General features: G+C 47.3%; 2 protein-coding genes across 4 annotated transcripts; both read left to right on the top strand.

Annotated features, from left to right (window-relative positions):
• The first annotated feature begins 1,983 nt into the window (after positions 1–1,983).
• galnt6 (UDP-N-acetyl-alpha-D-galactosamine:polypeptide N-acetylgalactosaminyltransferase 6 (GalNAc-T6)) lies at positions 1,984–10,413 on the top strand. Its single transcript, XM_084680140.1, has 11 exons — positions 1,984–2,016; positions 3,678–4,161; positions 4,538–4,710; positions 6,839–6,988; positions 7,243–7,477; positions 7,614–7,731; positions 8,092–8,292; positions 8,833–8,964; positions 9,085–9,189; positions 9,368–9,526; positions 9,624–10,413. Exons 2-11 carry the CDS (start codon positions 3,680–3,682, stop codon positions 9,735–9,737), a joined length of 1,869 nt encoding a protein of 622 aa, XP_084536266.1. The 5' UTR covers positions 1,984–2,016; positions 3,678–3,679; the 3' UTR covers positions 9,738–10,413.
• Positions 10,414–11,091: 678 nt separating this feature from the next.
• LOC146251698 (glucose-6-phosphate 1-dehydrogenase-like) lies at positions 11,092–17,397 on the top strand. Of its 3 annotated transcripts, none has more exons than XM_084679907.1 (13): positions 11,092–11,241; positions 12,030–12,067; positions 12,223–12,331; positions 12,959–13,176; positions 13,366–13,524; positions 13,623–13,748; positions 13,837–13,930; positions 14,230–14,416; positions 14,639–14,871; positions 15,378–15,454; positions 15,706–15,798; positions 16,046–16,111; positions 17,050–17,397. In XM_084679907.1, the coding sequence occupies exons 1-13, from the start codon at positions 11,125–11,127 to the stop codon at positions 17,066–17,068; spliced, it is 1,536 nt and encodes a 511-aa protein (XP_084536033.1). In that variant the 5' UTR covers positions 11,092–11,124; the 3' UTR covers positions 17,069–17,397. The 3 variants fall into 3 exon arrangements, with proteins under 3 accessions (XP_084536033.1, XP_084536035.1, XP_084536032.1); XM_084679909.1 differs by lacking the exon at positions 17,050–17,397 and adding an exon at positions 16,536–17,043; XM_084679906.1 differs by lacking the exon at positions 17,050–17,397 and having other exon boundaries at positions 16,046–16,371.
• The last annotated feature ends 6 nt before the right edge of the window (positions 17,398–17,403 follow it).

Genomic DNA, 17,403 nt, shown 5'->3' with positions numbered 1-17,403 from the left:
CCCCTATTATTGAATTGTTTTGAGGTTCAGGCGAGACAAATCAAGCCAGGTCAGTGTTATCTCACACCTTCATCCAACTGACCAGCTGACCAGCTGACCATGCTCACTCTGAACAGCTGACCACGCTCACTCCGACCAGCTGACCAGCTGACCACGCTCACTCTGAACAGCTGACCAGCTGACCATGCTCACTCTGAACAGCTGACCATGCTCACTCTGACCAGCTGACCATGCTCACTCTGACCAGCTGACCACGCTCACTCCGACCAGCTGACCATGCTCACTCTGACCAGCTGACCACGCTCACTCCGACCAGCTGACCACGCTCACTCCGACCAGCTGACCATGCTCACTCCGACCACGCTCACTCTGACCAGCTGACCAGCTGACCACGCTCACTCTGACCAGCTGACCAGCTGACCATGCTCACTCTGACCAGCTGACCACGCTCACTCCGACCAGCTGACCACGCTCACTCCGACCAGCTGACCAGCTGACCACGCTCACTCTGACCAGCTGACCACGCTCACTCCGACCAGCTGACCAGCTGACCACGCTCACTCCGACCAGCTGACCATGCTCACTCCGACCACGCTCACTCTGACCAGCTGACCAGCTGACCACGCTCACTCTGACCAGCTGACCAGCTGACCATGCTCACTCCGACCAGTTATTTGAAATTGGATTAGAAGGTTAGATACTGTGCATGAATTATGAACTGAGATGTTACTTAGAATTGTGTCAACACTCCACATATTCTAGAATCAAATCAGGTGATCAGATCACTTAACTCTGTACACACACACACACATACACACAAAAATACCTTCACAACATACACTCCTAACCTCCATCGGCTTCAATGACCCCATAGACAGACAGGCTTGCTCTTCCTTTAGCATAAACACAGACTTCAAGGCCAGTAGTGGATAAAACCACCTTAATGCTGTTATTCCAAACACTGGCTCTCTCCCTCTCTCTCCTGCTAACCCTCACATCCACTCTCCCTCCTTCCTCTTCTGGCTATTTACATTTCAATTGAAATGTCAGAGCCTGCTTTTGGATCTTTGCTGGGTTATTGTTGTGTCGACAGTTTAATTTCACTTATGTACACATATTTAAAGCAAATATTATGGTTTAGTAAGTCATCATAGATGAAATAATAAAATCTTTGGTTTTTTATTTTATTTAAAAAAAGTAAATATTTTATAAATATTGTAATATATTCTTTATTTTATATTGTGAAGAACCACTGGAGGGCAGTGGACGACCACATTTCATGGGACGGATGGCACAGATAGATTTCAATTTATTGTCACCATGGGTAGTGGGTCATTTTTCTGTACTTAACATATCTTTTTTAATGGAATTACAAATTTTCCTTGCAGATTTTATGTCAATCAACAGCCTGCAATCAAAATTTCTCCATATGAAGTAACCGGAGAGAGCGGATAGCTTCTCTTTTAACGCACACTTCTCAGTTTCTGAATAAATCAGGCTCTTGTTTCAAGGCAGCGACAACGGAGATTGTATTTAATTGCGTTAACATTAATAATGTATTTTTGTTGAGGTAATGGCCATGTTAACTTACCGCACTCTATGCTGATCATTAATTAAGATGTATTATGTATTTGTCATACAGATTTAAACAAAGTATTTGGGATTAGCTCAGTCATTTCAATAGGGTAGATTACAGGATATGTTTAAACAGTTACATAACATTTTCCAAATAAACCAGGTGAGGTATGAAAAGGCAAGGTAGACATGGACTACTGCCCGTGGAGGGTAAACTATTCTCTTTAGGACCCAGCAGACTCCAGTTAATCATTTCAGCGGATGGCACCTGTTGCGTTCAAAGGAAAGCCGGGATGCGACGGTCATTCTATTTTATTCAGAGTTAACTTAATATTTCAAGAATATTAACGTCCACTCCTTGTGCATATTGAAACAACAAAATTAACGACATCGCAAGTTACTCAGCGGACAGAAAACTCCGTACATTTGTTTACGGAACAGGTAAGTCAGGCACAGTCATGATGAAACCCTATCGATTTTGAATGGACTATTCGTCAACATATAATTTAACTGATTGTAAGTAATGTAGGCTAACATTCTATTATTATTATTTATTATTATTATATTGATGGTACTTATTCTTACGGGCTACGATTGACTGTTGCGAGTTTGTTTGCGAAAACAGGGCTAAATCAAATGTTACAAGACAATTTATTTCACACCATTTGAGAACTTAATATTAAACTTGTGGGGTATAAATTGTGAAAATTGTACTCATGTAGCTACAGTAAAAGCATGTCGCTAATACTTCCTGATGTTTAAGTCAAACAATTTCCTGTTTCTCTATGGCATAATCTGATAACAACGGATAGATCTAAGCCTCGGTAAAAATGAACCTGTCGGTTTTATCTGAGGCTTCTTTTATTAAAATATTTGAGAATTGTTATGAGAATTAAGAATGTACCTGAGAGAAGAATGAGAAACTCGGATATAATTTAGTAACTTTCTAATCAGATAAGAATGATTTCGGGTTTGGTCAACAGTCATTGAGCAGTTTGTGGGTGGCCTTCACCCATCTCATCTCACTACCTTCCCGGTATGTAGTATGTAGACATTGTCAGCCATTACTAAAACACAAATTATATGACATTCCTAATTTTAATAGGTGAAGTATTTGTGTACTTTCATGCAGTCTAGCAATTTATTTATTTATTTACTACCTTTTTTTATTAGAGGCGGTCAGACGTTTGTCTAATTTTACACACTTTTTAACTTGACACACCTTTCTTGCACCCCTTTCTGTCCCTGTGCATTCCTCTCTCACACTTTCTCTCGCTCTCTCACTCTCTCTCTCTGTTGCATCCCATCCTTATGCATTGTTTCTCTACCAAAGAAGACAAACTGGTTGTTACTGTTGAGTGGAGATGTCACCCGAGTCTGGAGAATGTGCTTCGTTTCAAATGGCTGCCGAATAGGATCACACAAGTGTGTCTTGAATCAATTATGAAGTAGGAAGACTTGAGGAGACTAGAATACTATTTTGAATAAATGATGACCAAGTAAGAGTGAATCTCTAAGCAGTTATCACCTGAGTTTGTCCTTATGGTGAAGAAAATGCCCTTTCAAAAACCAGGAAGTAAAGATAATAATTGGTTGGTTAAGCAGGAATTGTTCGGTCTTCTGTGCCTTATTTACTTGAAACAAAGTGTGTGTTTGGGGAGAGAGATTAGGAAAGAGAGAGAAAGTGAGGTGGTGTGTAAGGTGTTAATATAAGGTCATGTGTCATTCATGAGTTGGTGTGGGAACAGGAGCGACAGGGACCAGAGCAGAGCCACCTGTTGCCACGTGCACCTTCCAGGAGGGAGGTGCAGGTGGAGCCAGGTGTTTAAGGACGGCCGTGCTTTGTTTGTTCATGCTTTCCTTTGTGTGTGTGTGTGTGTGTGTGTGGTGTATGGCTATTCTAGTGGGGCTGTTCTCTGTGGACAAAGAGTGGGAGGAGCAAGCAGGGTAGATGACTGGCTGCTATGATACCTGCTTTAAACACCCGGACTGTACAGTGGGACACGTTTTGTTACACATCCATCTGCCAAACTCTCTGATTGTGGCAGTGAGTTCTTATCCATTTGTTCTCCAACAGGGTTGAGTCGGCTGAACATTCTCAGCCATGCGTCTGTTCCTGCGACGGCGCATGTCCCCCCTGAAGTTGGTCCTCATGGGGGGCACCGTGTTCATGGTGGTCCTGGTGGTCCTCCAGAGGGACGTGAGTTCGGGGCCCCCCCAGGACCCCTGGTTCCAGGAGCTGGTCCAGAAGAAGGAGAGGGTGCTGGTCATGGTCCGCGGGGCCGTCAACAACCTGGGCTTCCAGATCGGTGCCCCCCAGGCCCCGTCTGAAGAGGCCCAGCCCACCGAGGACCACCACTGCCCCTCGGGCTTCTACACCCAGGCAGAGCTGCGTGCGGCTCTGGAGAGACCCCCACAGGACCCCCAGAGCCAGGGGGAAGGGGGCAGGGCTTTTCAGCAGGACACGATGACACCAGAGGAGGACAAGGAGAAGGAGGACGGCATGACCAGGAACTGCTTCAACCAGTTTGCCAGTGACCGCATCTCTCTTCACCGAGGCCTCGGGGACGACACCAGGCCACCAGAGTAAGAAAGGCTGTTGTTGTGATAGTTGATGGAAGGTGTTAGTTTACCTCAAGTGACAACAATTGCTAATGCCAATTTGATATCTACTATCGACACTTTGAACCATTGATAAGTTATCTGTTCAAGTGACACAAGCTTTGAAGCAGTACTTCAGTCAGCAGGTGGGTCCACACATGTATGCTAAAGGCTGTTCTTAACTCTACCTTCCGTCTCAGAAAGCAAACAGCGTGCCAGAGCTACACAAACAGCAGCTACGACAGCAGCGTTGCTTATTGAATTTGACTTGGGGTTGGGAGAGCAGTATTTCTTATTGACTTTCTGATGATTGACCGATTTCCCTTCGCACGTCTAATTAAAGTGTTTGAACCGTTGCCAGGTGCGTGGAGCGGAAATACCGCCGCTGCCCTCCCCTGCCCACCACCAGCGTGGTGATCGTGTTCCACAACGAGGCCTGGTCCACGCTGCTGCGGACTGTGTACAGCGTCCTCCACACTTCCCCCGCCTCCCTGCTCACCGAGATCATCATGGTGGACGATGCCAGCACCGCAGGTAAAAAGACTGGACACGCACCGGGCACAGTGTCACCCGCTCTCCTCTAATGCACCGGGCACAGTGTCACCTGCTCTCCTCTAATGCACCGGGCACAGTGTCACCCGCTCTCCTCTAACGCACCGGGCACAGTGTCACCCGCTCTCCTCTAACGCACCGGGCACAGTGTCACCCGCTCTCCTCTAACGCACCGGGCACAGTGTCACCCGCTCTCCTCTAACGCACCGGGCACAGTGTCACCCGCTCTCCTCTAACGCACCGGGCACAGTGTCACCCGCTCTCCTCTAACGCACCGGGCACAGTTGCTCCTGCTCTCGTCTAATGCAGCTGTCCAATGTGTGGCGCTCCTATGCACTTGATGTGCAGTAGATTGGTGTGCCTAAGGTGTGTTTGCATAGATTCCGCAAACGTGCCACGAAGTAGACGTGGAACATTCTGGGTGTGGTCGGGAGGAGGAGCCGGACATTATAGCACGGTTACTACTCCTCCCAACCGGCCTCTTTATCAGTGACTTCTTTTTGCACGGCGTCATTTCATTCCAAAACCACGATTTGAATTTGAATCAATCAAGTATATTTATTAATGGAGAAAAATTCCATTGTCTTAAATGTTCCATTTGCTTGCGACACATGAAAGGTTGTCACTTATGTCTACTATATCTGTACTGTACTCTACCTTGGATCAGAAGAGGATTCTTTCATTCGACAACGTTCGTAATTAACCAGAGCAAAGCTCTGGACGGGTCGCTGATAGTAGACCCTGATTATTTTAGACCATGCCGCTTAAATATCCCAATGCAGTGCTGGGTAGAAGTGACTGGTATCCAAAGACCATGGCACTGCACCTCGGCACAGTTGATCATCTGTACGTCGGCCACTTCCATCTCAGCCTTGTGAGTTCCGGTTGTCTCAGTCGCTGCATAGTTACATATTGTCACACCACCCCACATTTCCTGATTTCCTGATTATTTGCATGTCCAAGAGGACAATACTTGTAATTTTGCGAGCGTTTGTCAACAGTGTCACACTGTTGACATCAATGGTGTTTGACAACACCTTAGCTTCTACCACAGAGACTTTGCACTTCCTTGTTTGTGTCCACTGTTCACACTGTACACAGTGTTTCTGTGAAGACTGGCTCAAGAGGGGACAGGTTTTTATAAAGATCAAACAATCTTGTGTAGTTCAAAGCTCTAATGCTGCGCCAAATTGAAATGTATGTAACATTCTGTCATTAAAGGTCAGATTGCAAAAGAAAGGATGTAGAACTATGTTTCTGTTTCAGTAATCTGCACTAGAAAAGCTCTTCAAAGTAAATATATGTTGGTTTTGGTTTGTTGCATGAAATGAATATTTCACTCCTACGCGCTACAGAGTGGTGTGGGTCTTTGTTTTCCATGCAGTTTGCAGTTGTTTTGTAGAAATATCTGAAACAAAGTCCCACCTTTCCAGCGTTCTGGGAAATGTTTGCATAACATCCATCCTAATGATTCCATATCAGTTTAGAGAAAACGCTAAGAAAGCACAGTGGATTTTTACAGGCCTACATGAATCTGTCATCACACGAGCCGTAAGACGTCATGGACCAACAACCCATGCAGTTCGTGTTCTTTAGACTTTATTTAGCACAATGTTTCTGTTTTGACCTCAATTGTTTGATTCTTGATTGTTGAGGTGTCAGTGGGTTTGGAACAGACATGCTCAGCCTGTGCAGTCTTCCTCGGCCCTTTCAGTCTCACCTCAGATGTAGGCGGAACTGTAAGCGGAAGTTATGTTTTAAATTGGCCAACAAAAGGATGTACGGTAACTATCTTTTGATCTTAGAACCTCTTGTGGCCTGGTAGTTTCAGTCTGTTTTTGACTGTAAACTTTGAATGATTAGTGGCTCATAGTTAAAGGGAGAAAACCTTTTCACACCGGGGTAGCATGAGGGCAACAGAGGAACTGTCACTTGTCTGCCTAGAAGAGTCAGTTTACGTACATGAACTAAGCATATTAAATAAATGTCCGGACCCTTCTGGGTAACAGTCAGTGTAGCAGCGCTGTTCTTTGACCCTCTACCAATGCTGACCAGTCTCTTCTCTCTAACAGCGTGTGTGTGTGTGTGTTTGTCCTCCTCCCTCATCCAGAGCACCTCAAGACCCAGCTGGATGAGTACGTGCGTCCGCTGAAGATCGTCCGCGTGATGCGCCAGGCGGAGAGGAAGGGCCTGATCACGGCGAGGCTGCTGGGGGCCAGCGTGGCTACAGGGGAGGTGCTCACCTTCCTGGACGCCCACTGTGAGTAGAGGCCCCACAGGCTCGTCCCTGTCAAATACCACACCTGGTTAGACCGGTAACACGGGGCTCGGCCAAGAAAAGCGTTCAGGAATTTGTAACTCCTGCTGGTACAACCTGCTCACCAGGTCGGCCTGTCGACGTGTTCCATTTTGCTGTCGAGAAGGCCCATCTTGTACGACCTGTATATTCCCTTGAGATGCCTACTCTACTGACATGCTGATGTGCTGAACATCGTAACACCCCACCTCCCCCAGGTGAGTGTTTCCACGGCTGGCTGGAGCCCCTGCTGGCGAGGATCGTGGAGGAGCCCACCGCCGTGGTGAGCCCCGAGATCACCACCATCGACCTCAACAACTTCCAGTTCAACAAGCCCCAGCCCACCGGCCGCGCCCGCAACCGCGGCAACTTCGACTGGAGCCTGACGTTCGGCTGGGAGGCCATCCCGGAGCACGAGAGACAGAGGCGCAAGGACGAGACGTACCCCGTCAAGTAAGAACCACGCGGGGGACACCTTCCTACTGAAGAGATCGGCCAAATATGTGGGAGGTGGTGGTGTTGATGTTGTTTGAGCAGGGCGGGGCCACACGGGACTGTTGTGACGATTCATCCATGTTTGTTTTGTCAGAACTCCAACCTTTGCCGGCGGTCTGTTCTCCATCTCCAAGAAATACTTTGAGCACATCGGTACCTATGATGACAAGATGGAGATCTGGGGTGGGGAGAATGTGGAGATGTCCTTCAGGGTAAGTGTCATGTCTTTTTTTGTGCATTGCGTGAACCATTTTAAACCACTTGCTCAAATGAATAGGTTATTCCTGTAGGTAAGATGCTTTTACAAAGTTCTTGTGACGTACAAGTCAACGGTTCATTGTTGTTACCACCCAAACAAATGAACACCGCCATATAGAAATGACCTGATGTCTTTGGGAGGGGGTAAGGGATAAACTGTTACTTGAGTCAGACCACCAAACTACTGTCGAACAATGCACTTCTGATCCTTGATCTTCTGCTCTACTTTCTACATGCACCATTTAGATAAATGATATATGCTGTACATATAAATGATAGTGACCGATTCCACCAATGTGTGTGGTGATGGGCAGGTGTGGCAGTGCGGAGGGCAGCTGGAGATCATCCCCTGCTCTGTGGTGGGCCACGTGTTCAGGACCAAGAGCCCCCACACCTTCCCCAAGGGCACAGAAGTCATCACACGCAACCAGGTGCGCCTGGCCGAGGTCTGGATGGACGACTACAAGCAGATATTTTATCGCCGCAACAAGAATGCGGCCAACATGGCCAGCGAGGTGAGAGATGGAGGGGGGTGGGGTGGTGGGTGATGGAGGGGGGGGGGGTGAGATGGAGGGGGGGGTGAGAGATGGGGGGGGGGGGGGTGAGAGATGGGGGGGGGGGGGGTTGAGAGATGGGGTGGGGGGGGGGGGTGAGAGATGGGGGGGGGGGGGTGAGAGATGGAGGGGGGGGTGAGTGATGGAGGGGGGGGGTGAGTGATGGAGGGGGGGGGTGAGAGATGGAGGGGGGGGTGAGTGATGGAGGGGGGGGTGAGTGATGGAGGGGGGGGGTGAGAGATAGAGGGGGGGGTGAGAGATGGAGGGGGGGTGAGAGAGATGGGAGGGGGGGTGAGAGATGGAGGGGGGGGGGGAGATGGAGGGAGGGGTGAGAGATGGGGGGGGGGGTGAGAGATGGAGGGGGGGGGAGGGAGATAAGAGATAGAGAGGGCAGGAGGGGGAGGGGGGGGGGGACCTCGAGACCTCATTAGCCGTTCAGACTGGATGGAGGAGTGGAGGAAGACACCAGGTCCTTACTCTCTTCCTCTCTCTATCCCACAGAACAGGTACGGGGACATCTCTGAACGTGTCAACCTACGGGAGAGGCTGCAGTGCAAGAACTTCACATGGTACATGAATACCATCTACCCAGAGGCCTTTGTTCCAGACCTTTCCCCCACCAAGTTTGGAGCAGTAAGTCACCTGGTTACACTTTCCTCTGTGGGACTAATTATGACAATGACGTGTGTGTGTGTGCGTTCCCCTGTGTTGGTATCGTACAATGTTTTTACCTGTGTGCGTGTGTTCCCACAGATTAGGAACTCAGGCGATCAGAGATGTCTGGATGTGGGCGAAAACAACAACAATGGCGGGAACCCGGTCATCATGTACACGTGTCACAACATGGGTGGCAACCAGGTACGGTAACGCCAACCCCACTCACACACACTTAACATCATAACATCCTGAAAGGTGATGGCTGGCTACCTTCGGAAATAAACCGGTCGCTCATCAGACAGGTTGAGGGTTAAGAGAATGTGTGTTCATTGAGCAAAGAGCAATACCAATCTGTCCTTCCTCCCTCCTTTTCCCTCAGTACTTTGAGTACACTTCCCATCTGGAGCTGCGCCACAACATTGGGAAGCAGCTCTGCCTCCACGCCATGCCACATCCCCAGCCGCTGAAGATAGAGGCGTGCCAGCTGAACCGCCTGGGCACAGTCGTGGCTCCGCCCCAAGAGTGGGTGATCACAGAGGTACAACACCCCAAAACCAAAACACACACACACACCCACACAATGGGATAACCAGAGTTTCTTTGTTATTCTGATATGTTTTCTGTCTCCTTTTTAGGAACAGCTCCTCAAGAACCCCTCCAGTGGGCAGTGTTTGAACCTGAAAGGAGGCCAACTAATCATGGACACCTGTGTCGCTGCTGACCTCAACCAGCACTGGACCTTCAGTTGACCCTACCTTTAGACCCATGGCTGAATGTCTCTCTCCTCCTTCTCTCTCCCCTCCCCCTCCCCCACCGCCCACCTCACCAGAGCTGGCCAAACAGGAAGCCCCACCCTGCATAGTACGCAGGACAGGGGCTTGGTACAACCTGGCCTCAATGGACTCTGGCCTCGGCGGACTCTGGAACACGGAAGTGTTGCTATGTACTAAAAAGGCAAAGGACCTATCGACAGGAGAAGCTCTGGTTTCTTATTATACATATATGAATGTAAAATCTCAGGAGTGGCATTTGAATGTGACGGGACGCTTCTCTAGCCAAAAAGCGTGAACATTGGAGAGGGCAGTGGCCACTACAGGGCAAGGGGGGTGTTCTAGATAAATCTAGGGTTCCTCAGACACATGTTGGTGCTAGTCTAGTACAGAGAGACCCTTTTGATGAAGAATATTCACTGACATACTATATGAGTCTATTGAATTGGGCTCAGTCTGTCTGTGAAACCGGACGTCGGACCTCAAGCAAAAACCATTTTACACTCCAGCTTTTGTGTTAATTTATATTGTCAGTGAATAAATGCTGACAAATTTGTAATTTGTTGCTGTGATGGTACAAATATCCGTCATGTCTTGCCAAAAGGAAATGTCAAGAAAATTAAAATGCCGTTGTCATTTGGCAGTTTTATTTTAATAGACTTATATTTTCTGAAATATATTCCACATATGAAATGTTAATGTCTATGTCTGTAATGTCTACAAACAACCAAGTAGCCAGCAAATTAGGTCTGGTGTTTTCCTTCATGAGGACTGCTCTTTTTTTGCATATTCAAAACATACAAATTGCTTGGGAAGTTTGCAGAGCCCAGAGCGGGCTGTTACTCAACGTAACAGCCCGACCATGTTTCAATATCAACTCAAGTTGAAAGTCTAACAACTATAGCTGTGAGGTGGATTAACGATTGTTAACTTTTAAAGTATTTCAGATCATGAGGTCCTTGACTAACATCTAGACTCCTTGCATTCAGAATAAACATTTGAAGAAGTCTTGTTAATGTTTGGCAACAGAATTGCAACAGAATTTGCGCAAAAATAATTAAATGTAAGTGGTTGGCGACTTGAAAGCACTTCCTTTTAAAGTGACACAAAATTATTTGTGGATTTTCTCGAGAACGGAGCAAACATTCGGTGACAAATGTTTTCAAAACCATAGGAATGTGAACTTTCCAACTTCTGTAGCTGTCATTCAGTGTGTGGAGTGACTGCATATTATTATCAACAACAGATGGCAGCAAATACCTGCCTAACATTTCTGCAATGCAATGATGACATTTCCTATTTCAACATAACCCTCTAATCTGGTAACGGTGAACATAACAAAACGGTGAGAGAGACTACAGAGACAATGAGTTCTGAGCCACTCACTCGCTCGGAGGTGTTTGGACAGCTGAGGAAGGAGTTGTATGGAGATGACCAGTCCCACGGAACTGAGACGCACATCTTCATTATCTTAGGAGCCTCAGTAAGTGACCTCTACAAGCGTCATTCAATCTAATATTGTGTTTGGTCAATGCCTTCCTGGAATTCAGTTCAAGGTTTTCTGCCGGATATTTAGATTGACAGTGCAACTGCTTCACAGTTTTCTAACTGTATGGGAACTCAAAAATGGTTGCGAATCATCGGGATTGACATGCAAACATTGGGTTAAATCAGAGCATAAATGAGCTTGGGGACTGTAGAGGTTAACTATAGTTGACCCAAACCACAGCTATTCAATAGATAAGCATTGTGTAGAGAAGCGTGTGCCTGACTGATAGAGGGGAGAGGAAGCATTGTTGACAGAAATGTGCTGCATCTGCTCATTCTTTTATCAAGTGCTGACAGAAAGCGATAACTTTAGTAGCCTGCTCAAATACATCCACCTGTATTTAACTGGTCTTGGTTTATCACACATTGCTATGCAACTCAGAATGAGTTTGTCTCCTTGTTTATTTTTCCTTACACCCCCATATAGAGTTTCTTGGTCTTGCTACCGTGTTGAGTTGACAAGAATCCCTTGAACTTCTTTAAAGCTGCAATGTCGTACAGACATTTTGTTTCATAAGTGTTGCTCGGGGGGCATGACATGCCTGTTACTGCTGCTTTATATCTATATCAGTGACAGTCAGTATTGTCAATCAGTATACTCTTCCACACTTATCATCTTGTGTGCTGTACCCGTCAACATGCACATTTGACCCCTGGTTGGACTTTTGAGACTGACTTGTGTTGTTTTCTTTTTATTTATTTATTGGTCCTCTGATTAACCAGGGTGATCTTGCCAAGAAGAAGATATATCCCACATTATGGTGAGTTCTATGACTCAACTCTCCTATCCTAAATTACTGAAACTCAATATTCAACAAGCTTCAGAACACCTTACATTATGTTATCATTTGGGTGATCCCAGCAGGGGTTGGGGTTAGAGAGATCAGACATGTCGTGTGTGTGTGTTGTTCTGTAGGTGGCTGTTCAGAGACGGACTGCTCCCCAAAGAGACCTACTTTGTGGGCTTTGCCCGCTCCCACCTGACAGTGGAGGACATCAAGACTGCATGTCTGCCACACATGAAGGTCAGAACAGAGCTCCTTTCTTTATTTCTCTCTCACTCTCATGTTTAGCATTACTAAGGATCTCACCTTGTCTGCCCTCGCAACTTTGTTAAGGGTTGTTGCAGAAGCAAAACAGCATTGCTTCTAGAGTAATTACCCCACCCGGTTGGACGTGGTGTGGTGGGGGATTGGGAAGAATGGCTGTAAATGTCTCTCTCTCACACACACATATAGGGTGAAGACTATTTGGTTAGTCTGTGCTACCCCCAATAGCATCATGTGTGTTTGTTTGTCACCACTCACCAAACATATACTGAACCTATAATCTAAAATCAACATAATAATATCTCTCTCTATACACGTCTCTGTCTCTGTCTCTGTCTCTGTCTCTGTCTCTGTCTCTCTCTCTCTCTCTCTCTCTCTCTCTCTCTCTCTCTCTCTCTCTCTCTCTCTCTCTCTCTCTCTCTGTCTCTCTCTGTCTCTGTCTCTCTCTCTCTCTCTCTCTGTCTCTCTCTGTCTCTGTCTCTCTCTCTCTCTCTCTCTCTCTGTCTATGTCTCTCTCTCTCTCTGTTTCTCTCTCTGTCTCTCTCTCTCTGTCTCTCTCTCTATCTCTCTCTCTCTGTCTCTCTGTCATTCTCTCTGGCTCAGTTGGCTGATGGGGAGAGCGAGGCTCTGTCAGCGTTCTTCAGCAGGAACTCCTACCTGTCAGGCAGGTATGACGACGGGGGCTCCTTCTCCCGTCTCGACGCCCACTTGGCCTCCCTGTCTGGGGGGCATGATGCCCACCGCCTCTTCTACCTGGCGCTGCCCCCCAGCGTCTACCATCATGTCAGCAAGAACATCCAGGCCCACTGCATGAGCCACAAGTCAGAGTCCAACACACACACACACAGGCTCACACATTCAGAGTCTCACATCACAAGCACACACACGTTTATATACCTGTACATACCCAGGGATATAATCACTCATACGCGCACTCATATACTTCCCAATGGGCGTCCTCTGAGCAGCCTGGTGTAACAAACCGTCATTTGTGTCCGTCCGTGTGGTAGAGGCTGGAGTAGGGTGATAGTGGAGAAGCCATTCGGACGGGACCTTCAGAGCTCCCAGGAGCTTTCTGTCCATCTCTCCTCCCTCTTCACAGAGGATCAGATCTACCGGATAGACCACTACTTGGGCAAGGAGATGGTGCAGAACCTGATGGTTCTCAGGTACTAAGCCTGACGTCCATGAAGGTGTTAATAGATGTTTCTATCCGCCCTGTCTCTATGTGGAATGAACCAGTCATCCGCCCTCCTTTGCCGGCCAGGTTTGGGAACAGAATCTTTGGGCCGATCTGGAACAGGAACAGTGTAGCCTGTGTGGTGCTCACCTTCAAGGAGCCCTTTGGCACTCAGGGCAGGGGAGGTTACTTTGACGACTTTGGTATAATCCGGTGAGGGCGCGTTATTGGGCAAGTTGATGTAGAAGCGGGTCACCGTTTCTGTCTACTGTTTCAGTAACGGTCTCTGCTCCTTGTTTAGTGATGTCATGCAGAACCATCTCCTCCAGATTCTCTCCCTGGTTGCCATGGAGAAGCCAGTCTCCACTAGCTCCGATGACGTGAGAGACGAGAAGGTTAGCTTGCCAACAACAACAATAACAACAATGAAAACAACAACTGGTCATGGAAACCCATAGTGGCACTTGACCTGTACATAATTACTCTGTACTACTACTGTACTACACACAACTGTGCCTTGTGCATATGACTGCAGCTAAACCCATAATTTATAAGTTTTAGTATTTAATTTGAGTACACTATACCCTGGAGTAACTACTACTATACAATACTGTTCAACACTAAATGTATACTATAGTATTCTTACATCTGACTAAGTGTTTCTATCCTGTTCCTCCTGTGTGTGTGTGTCTAGGTGAAGGTACTGAAGTGCATTGCCCCAGTGAGTCTGTCAGATGTGGTGCTGGGTCAGTATGTCGGGGACCCGGGGGGGGTGGGAGAGGCCAGGCAGGGCTACCTGGACGACCCCACGGTGCCCCAGGGCTCCTGCACGCCCACCTTCGCCACCGCCGTGCTTTACGTCCAGAACGAGAGATGGGACGGTAAAGGCGGCCATCTTTGACTACTTCCCAGACGTATTTATCCAAGATACCTTTTCGTCGATTCTATTTACATACCTAGGTTATCACCGAGGGAATGGACCCAGCTCTCCTCATCCCTCTCCCCCTCCCTCTCTCTCTTCCCTTTGTCATCCGCTCGCCCTATCGCTTTGCTTTCACATGAAAGCAAGGTTTTTGAGAAATCCTTCCCTCCTCTCTCCTCAGGTGTCCCTTTCATCCTGCGCTGCGGCAAGGCTCTGAACGAGCGCAAGGCGGAGGTGCGCCTCCAGTTCACCGACGTGCCGGGGGACATCTTCGCCGAGCACTGCCAGAGGAACGAGCTGGTGGTGCGGGTGCAGCCGGACGAGGCCATCTACCTGAAGATGATGACCAAGAAGCCCGGAGCATACTGCCCCGAGGAGACCGAGCTGGACCTCACCTACAGGAGCAGATACAAGGTCTCACACACACACACACACACACACACACACACACACACGCACACACGCACACACACGCACACACACGCACGCACACCCTCTGAGACTTACACACACACTCAGATTCACGCTGACACATAGTCAGACACATTGTACATTTACATTTAGTCATTTCTTATCCAGAGCGACTTACAGTAAGTACAGGGACATTCCCCCGAGGCAAGTAGGGTGAAGTGCCTTGCCCAAGGATACAACGTCATTTGGCACAGCGGGGAATCGATCCGCCACATACACACTCATAAACACGTTCTTGAGGCATCTCATGTCACAGTGTGTTGTGCATCGGGATGCATACAGAATGGCTGTGAGAACCAAATCCAGAAATGATCTGTAGTTCCCAGTGATGCAGACTCCCTGAGGTGATTCACGGGGCGACGATGAAACGACACGATGTCCTGTTATTTCATCCCCTTCGTCGCCGCCTCAGACACGAGGTGATGGATCTGTGTGCGTTCCCTCTGCAGGATGTGAAGCTCCCTGACGCGTACGAGCGGCTCATCCTGGACGTCTTCTGTGGGAGTCAGATGCACTTCGTCAGGAGGTGGGTCTTACCAGGCCCCTAAAGCCTGCGCTGGACTGTCTCTCCACCACATGGAAGTGTTGAATAGGAATATGATGAGAAGGTGTATGTCAACAAATGTATTTTCTAGTCATTTGACTAGCAGGAGCTTAGAAGATAGGTCAGTGTTCCAGTGATGTGACCAGTTCAGGCTGCCGTGTGTGGTGTTACAATGACAACACTCCTTTAGCCATGTTTTTTTGTCTTATGTCCCCCCCCCCCCCCCCCCCCAGTGATGAGCTGATGGAGGCCTGGAGGATCTTCACTCCCCTCCTCCACCACATCGAGGAAGAGAAGACTCCCCCCATTCCTTACACCTACGGAAGGTAACACTGCCTTTTCAACGATCACAATGTGAAATAACGGTCTGTTACTGGATGCGAGTGCACATAAAACTGAACGGCTCGTAGCTAATTATGGTCCATCGGTGTAGTAGTCTGGCAGAAACTGTTTCCGTTTCAGTATTATTATTATCGTGTATAAATATGTTCTATTTTTAAGACCAACCGAGACTGAGTTGACTCACTTAAACACCTAGTTGTGGTCTGCTCTCTGATCCTGTGTGTCTGTCAGTCGGGGGCCGTGTGAGGCAGACCAGCTGGTGAGGAAGGCGGGGTTCCGCTACGAGGGAACATACAAGTGGGTGAAGACCCACACCTCATGACACGCACACACATGAAAGTTCATTTGGAAAAAAATAGTGTTCTTTGGATTGGAAATATTTATTTATTTATATACTATCATGAATGATTTTCTGCATTTTCATCATTACATTCCAGTCTCTCAGTTTTCCTCGTTATAATCAATGTATAATCATAATGATTATAACTTACATATTAGTTTACACTGTGATTGCCGCATGATGCAAATTATGATTGGGCTAATTGATTATTTGAAAAATAAAAATATGAAATACCTAATTCATTGATATGGTTTTGGTCTCCCTTTCAGTTTACTCCAATTTAAGGCAACATAATTTCTCCTATTATTTATACTCTGCCTAAGAGAGAATATTTAAATATCATTAATCATTTAATTGTTTTTTCTTTCACTCTTTCAATAGTTCTGTATTTCTGTATTGTGTAATCAAGCTACTGTCACTGTACCTGACTAGTCTTGGGAGTGAGTATGCAGGGGTAACTGCTAGGCTTGCTGCAGGGGTTCTGTGAGTTGTCTTAAAACAAGGAGGTAGTGGATTAGCACAGAAGGGTAAGTTTCCTCTTTCGCTTATCAGTTCTTCTAAATGAAACTAACCCTCCTACACCCTGACTCCCACTGTCTGCTGGGAGTACGTTCCTATCCTTCAGTGTAATGTCTCTCTCTGTCTCTCTCTCTGTCTGTCTCTCTCTCTCTGTCTCTCTCTCTCTCTGTCTCTCTCTCTGTCTCTCTCTCTCTCTCCCTCTGTCTCTCTCTGTTTCTCTCTGTCTCTCTCTCTCTCTTTCTGTCTTTCTGTCTCTCTCTGTGTGTGTCTCTCTCTCTCTCTGTCTCTCTCTCTCTGGCCAAGGAGGCTATTCACACAGGCTGTCATCAGCTGCTGACTGATGCTACTTCCTGTTTCTTGTGTCTGTCCCTCCCAGGTACACAGCCTTACTGTAGGCTTCCCCATTACTCATTATGCACACACACACACACACACACAGATGCACGTACACACATGCACGTACACACATGCACAAAGCTGGTTTTAGAGGCCCAGAGGAAAGAGAAGATGTGATGAAGCGCCATCATGCCGGCTGAGTCATCAAACTGCTCTGAAACATGGATGTGCTCTGTCCTGGGTCTTTTTTGCTGTTGCCAGAAAACCATTTAAAAACTGCCTCTGTTAAAAATATCGTAATTTACGTTCCATATGGGAATAACATGTTAATGCAACAGCAATTGGACTGGTTTGTGATATTTGAAAAACAATAAAATGTTAGTCAACATTGCAC

This window comes from Hypomesus nipponensis, chromosome 18 (assembly GCF_054491055.1).
Source record: "Hypomesus nipponensis isolate SF chromosome 18, ASM5449105v1, whole genome shotgun sequence".
NCBI classification, from domain to species: Eukaryota; Metazoa; Chordata; class Actinopteri; order Osmeriformes; family Osmeridae; genus Hypomesus; species Hypomesus nipponensis.
Note: the sequence above shows the minus strand (reverse complement) of the source record. Positions and strands in the feature narration are given on the sequence as shown.

What these genes read in the sequence shown, in the direction of transcription:
- galnt6 (XM_084680140.1), top strand. Translation starts at nt 3,680, where the DNA reads ATGCGTCTGTTCCTGCGACGGCGCATGTCCCCCCTGAAGTTGGTCCTC. An exon ending in GACGAGACGTACCCCGTCAA is followed by an intron (nt 7,478 to 7,613) that starts GTAAGAACCACG and finishes TTGTTTTGTCAG; the next exon opens with AACTCCAACCTTTGCCGGCG. An exon ending in AAGAGTGGGTGATCACAGAG is followed by an intron (nt 9,527 to 9,623) that starts GTACAACACCCC and finishes TCTCCTTTTTAG; the next exon opens with GAACAGCTCCTCAAGAACCC.
- LOC146251698 (XM_084679909.1), top strand. Translation starts at nt 11,125, where the DNA reads ATGAGTTCTGAGCCACTCACTCGCTCGGAGGTGTTTGGACAGCTGAGG. An exon ending in AAGATATATCCCACATTATG is followed by an intron (nt 12,068 to 12,222) that starts GTGAGTTCTATG and finishes GTTGTTCTGTAG; the next exon opens with GTGGCTGTTCAGAGACGGAC. An exon ending in GCCCACTGCATGAGCCACAA is followed by an intron (nt 13,177 to 13,365) that starts GTCAGAGTCCAA and finishes TCCGTGTGGTAG; the next exon opens with AGGCTGGAGTAGGGTGATAG.